General features: G+C 41.5%; 1 protein-coding gene across 1 annotated transcript; it reads left to right on the forward strand.

Annotated features, from left to right (window-relative positions):
- Window positions 1-501: 501 nt before the first annotated feature.
- Window positions 502-4624, forward strand: LOC105702643 (the record flags this gene model as incomplete). The annotated part of the gene is made up of 3 exons (XM_023432856.1): window positions 502-765; window positions 1829-2058; window positions 3682-4624. Coding segments are annotated over 3 exons (812 nt in total), but the record flags the coding sequence as incomplete, so codon positions are not given.
- Between the last annotated feature and the right edge of the window lie 682 nt (window positions 4625-5306).

The raw sequence follows: 5306 nt of genomic DNA on the forward strand, positions 1-5306 counted from the left end.
ACCAAAAAGGGTGCAAATGAATACTACTTTACTAATTGTTAATGGTACTAGACTTTACTAATTGTCATTAGGGAGACTTAATTGCACAATCCAGAAGAATCACTCAATTCTAGATCTTACTTAGCCAAGTGTCGTGGCTGAAGCTGAACTTCATTTACTCTAATTTCTATCCTCCCAATTGAAGTGTATTCCATTTTACCGTCAATTTTTAGCATTTATGCTAATTATCACGAAAAAGGGTGCAAATGAATACTACTTTACTAATTGTTAATGGTACTAGACTATTAATTCTCATTAGGGAGACTTAATTGCACAATGCAGAAGCATCACTCTAGATGTTACACAGCCAAGTGTCATGGCTAAAGCTGAACTTCATTTACCCTAATTTCTATCCTCCCAATTGAAGTGTGTTCCATTTTACCGTCAATTTTTTGCATTTTATGCCATTGTGATAAATTCTCGTGTAGGACTTATGTGTGGTTCGACATTTTGTTTTTTCAGGAAACGCTCTGGAATTACTCAGACTGGATGTGCCAAGCATAGCAGACCCAAGATCCGAAAAAGTGGTCCTTCGTTGTGAATATGACCTCGGTGGAGAGGAACTATACTCCGTCAAGTGGTATAAGGATGGCATGGAGTTCTTCAGGTACATGCCGAGTTATGTACCATACGGCCGAGACTTCCCAGTTGATGGTGTCATTGTTGATACAAAACGAAGTGACAGCAGACAAGTTACGCTCTTGGGACAGTCAAGTGCTCCGGAAGGTAAGGCAATATCAGAATGTACCTAGACATGCTCCCCTTTTCGTTGGAAATTCTAGTCATCATTTATATCGAGTCTTTTCATTGATGGAGGAATACATCTTCCGGAGATTAGTTTCATGAGTTGTTCTGCCGAATAGTGGATTAACTATTAGCCCTTTGCGTGTTAACGTAGACCTAGACATGATATGCCTAGCCTAGACCTAGACCTAGACCTAGACCTAGACCTAGACATGACATGACATGACATGACATGACATGACTAGCCTAGACCTAGACATGACATGACTACCCTAGACGTAGATCTAGACATGATATGACTAGCCTAGACCTAGACCTAGACCTAGACATGACTAGCCTAGACCTAGACCTAGACCTAGACATGACATGACTAGCCTAGACCTAGACTTAAACCTAGACCTAGACCTAGACTTAGACCTAGACCTAGACCTAGACCTAGACATGACTAGCCTAGACCTAGACATGACTAACCTAGACCTAGACATGACATGACTAGCCTAGACCTAGACCTAGACAAGAAACCTAGACATGCTGCTCCCCTTTTCTTTGCAAATTCTCGTCATAATTTATATCCAGGCTTTTCATTGACAGAGGAATACTTCTTCCGGAGATTAGTTCCATGAGTTTTCTGTCGGTCTGTCCTTAATAACTTGGAGATATTAGTTTAAATAATTGGAGCCTAAAAAATGGAGTAAGCCTACCTAGAATTAGATTTCTGAAACACTTATGTGGTGATGAACGTCCATAAGATGAAGTGAAACCCCCTCAAATCATAAGGGACTTTCGTTCGATCAGACCATAAAAATCATGGATTGAAACGTTTTCTTGAATTTCCTCCCATCTCTTTCCAACTATTCTACAGAGACAACATATGAAGTATGCCACTCCGTACGATGTTCAAATCAGAACAATTCGAACGTTAATATAAGTGTAAGCGCCGGTAACGTAGCGTCGTAATTTGTTTGTTACCAGCCATGATGAAATCTCTGAAAGAACGTCTTACTAGATGGAAATTAACATTCAGTTGGGCATTTCTTTGTTTCAGGGAAAATCAACCTTGCGGGATCGTACGGATGCGAAGTTTCATCCGAAGGTCCTAGTTTTTTGACCACATACAAGGAGGCCAATATGAGTGTGGGCGTGCTTCCAAAACGGGCGCCAGTTCTGGAAGGCCTCAGACCGAATTACCAGGTCGGCGAGTACCTTGCAGCCGAGTGCACTTCTGCCCCGAGTCATCCACCAGCTAAACTCGCTTTTTTCCTCAACGATAAAGAGGTAAAGTTCTGTTGTTTAACGCTGACTGTAATCCGAAACCACAATGTCTTAAGGGGATGTGAAAGTGGCTTTCTAGGGGTCCATCGTTCATGAAATTTGTCTCGATACTGAGGGTATCAAATTGTTAAGATCATCTTCCCAATTCGCTGAGTCCCTCATGTAGGAAATCATTTCTGCAATGACCTCCCTAAGTTAAAACGGAATTGTCCACCCTTAGCAGGAGCATCATCACTTTTCTGGTGGAACATCCGAATCTGAATTGTTCAATCCTTAACAGGGTCCTTTAAAATCAGGTCACTTATAGGAATTAGTGGTTTCGCATGAATGGTAATATGAGGTTCTCATCGCCACACTCAGATCAGCAGCAAGATAGGAGCTAACCAATATTAATTATAAAACAGGACGCAAGGCCCAGCTAATTGGATCATTTGGGCAACACAACACCATCTTGCAGCTGTCTTACTATAAACAATTTTCAGGATACAGTCTTAGCGAATTCATTTAAAGAATTGATTTAATCTGTGTCGCAGGTGAGCAAAGCCCAGATAAAGGTTCTGCCAACCCTGGGCCTGGAAGACAAGATCGTCGCGTCAAGTCGGCTCTTCTTCTCTATTTGTCTGGAGCATCATCTCTTTCCCGATGGAACATTCGAATCTGAATTGTCATTCAATCCCTAACATCATTAAAAATCAAGTCACTTATTGGAATTACCAGTTACTTTTTAACTCGAATATGAGCTTTTTATCGCCACACTTAGAGCAGCATCAAGACAGGAGATAACCAAACAGGACACACATCCCAGCTAATTGGATCATTGTGCAACACAACACCATCTTGCAGCCACCTTACTATAAACAATTTTCACAATACAGTTTTAGCGAATTCATTTAAAGAATTGTCTTAAACTCTGTCGCAGGTGAGCAAAGCCTGGGCCTGGAAGACAAGATCGTCGCGTCAAGTCGGCTCTTCTTCTCTATTTGTCTGGAGCATCATCACTTTCTCGGTGGAACATTTGAATTTGAATTGTCATTCAATCCCTAACATCTTTAAGAATCAAGTCATCTATAAAAATTCCGAACTTCTAATAACTTGAATATGAGCTTTTCATTGCCACACTTAGAACAGCATCAAGACAGGAGATAACCAAACAGAACACACATCCCAGCTAATTGGATCATCGTGCAACACAACACCACCTTGCAGCCACCTTACTATAAACAATTTTCACAATACAGTTTTAGCGAATTCATTTAAAGAATTGTCTTAAACTCTGTCGCAGGTGAGCAAAGCCCAGATAAAGGTTCTACCAACCCTGGGCCTGGAAAACAAGATCGTCGCGTCAAGTCGGCTCTTATTCTCTATTTGTCTGGAGCATCATTTCTTTCCCGGTGGAACATTCGAATCTAAATAGGAATCCCTAGTTCCGCATGAATAACAATGTGAGGTTTTCATCGCCACACTTAGAGCAGCATCAAGATAGGAGATAACCAAACAGAACACACATCCCAGCTAATTGGATCATCGTGCAACACAACACCACCTTGCAGCCACCTTACTATAAACAATTTTCACAATACAGTTTTAGCGAATTCATTTAAAGAATTGTCTTAAACTCTGTCGCAGGTGAGCAAAGCCCAGATAAAGGTCCTGCCAACCCTGGGCCTGGAAGACAAGATCGTCGCGTCAAGTCGGTTGGGATTCTCCATCCGTCTGGAGCGTCATCACTTTCCTGGTGGGACTTTGAGTCTGATATGTCGATCAACCCTGCCTGGAATCAGTGTCGCCAAGCCCCTAGAAACAGAAGTGACGGCCACTCTGGCAGCAAGCAATCAAAGGCTTGCCCAGGAACCGCCCAGGTCGGCGGGCCCAACAACCTGGGGATCCTTCTCCTGGACTCTGGCAGGCCTTGCGTTTCTTTCCGTGCACCTGATTCACGTGTAAATGTAATTCACGGACGATTGTATCATGCACACTTTACACCTTAACTGGCACTGTAAACCTTGAGATGATTTCCTTGTAATGTTCCGTTCGCTCCTCGCTGATGATGATGTCGCTGAACGACGGAAGTGGACACATCACGTTCCCAGGGAACTTAACAAATGATCATGCGATCGGCTCACATAGAACCGTTGAGTCTACAATTACCCGATAATTTGCAGGAGAAATTTTACTGTGATTAAGGTGAAGTGAAACACGTCACGGAACTTGATCGACGTCGGTGAAACGGATTCTTCTAAATACCTACGCTGCCGACTTTGGTTTTTATATTAATAACACATCACGTTCCCAGAGAACTTAACAAATGATCATGCGATCGGCTCACATAGAACAGTTGAATCTACAATTATGCGATAATTTGCAGGAGAAATTTTACTGTGATTAAGGTGAAGTGAAACACGTCACGGAACTTGATCGACGTCGGTGAAACGGATTCTTCTAGATACCTACGCTGCCGACGTTGGTTTTTATATTAATAAATGTGTCGAGTTATATTGGGGATTGTACTAAATGGCATCCCCCATCTGTCGTAATCATATAATAATTACAAAGAAATCGAAATAAAACTCCAGAAATCCTCTGGATTCATCTCCTCTGGAACCATGAAGTTTCTGAGGCCCTAATTGACTGCGGAGTGACTCCTCGCGCCATCTGTGATTTCCAAGTGAATTAAATTCTCACTCCTAGACCTCATATCCATCGTTTTAGCGTTAGAAGCGCATAAGACACCTTTTTTTTTGCCTTTACCCTGTTCAAATGTGAGTTTCTCGATCATCACAGTGCTCTAAATTGTAAAATTGTCCTGACGGTTTTGTTTCTCACATCAGAGGCTTCAATAATTGGATGTTCATCGAAATATGAGAGCTCGACGACATTTTGGTTCTGGCCTTGGTTAGAAAAAAACAATGTTTTAAAAAATACAAATTTTGAATGTGTCAGGACAGTTCCTAGATGATCACCAGTCACGTGTAAAAGTTTCGAATAGTTTGTTCCAATACCCTTAAAAAAAAGTGTTTTATTCGAATTGGGTGATTTCAGGAGCGGTTTCGCTTCACCTTAAGGTAAAGTCAGTCGATTCCAATACAATACCTTTTCTTTAACGGTATTAGATCAAACTGTCCGAAACTTTGACACATCACTCCTGATCATCTAAGAATTGTCCTGACACATTGAAAATTTGGATTTTTTGAAAAAATCGTTTAACTTAGACGGACCAGAACCAAAATGGCGTCGAGCTCTCATATTTCGAT

The sequence above is a fragment of the Orussus abietinus genome, unplaced genomic scaffold, assembly GCF_000612105.2.
Source record: "Orussus abietinus isolate OABI.00-Male unplaced genomic scaffold, Oabi_2.0 scaffold443, whole genome shotgun sequence".
Taxonomy (NCBI): Eukaryota; Metazoa; Arthropoda; class Insecta; order Hymenoptera; family Orussidae; genus Orussus; species Orussus abietinus.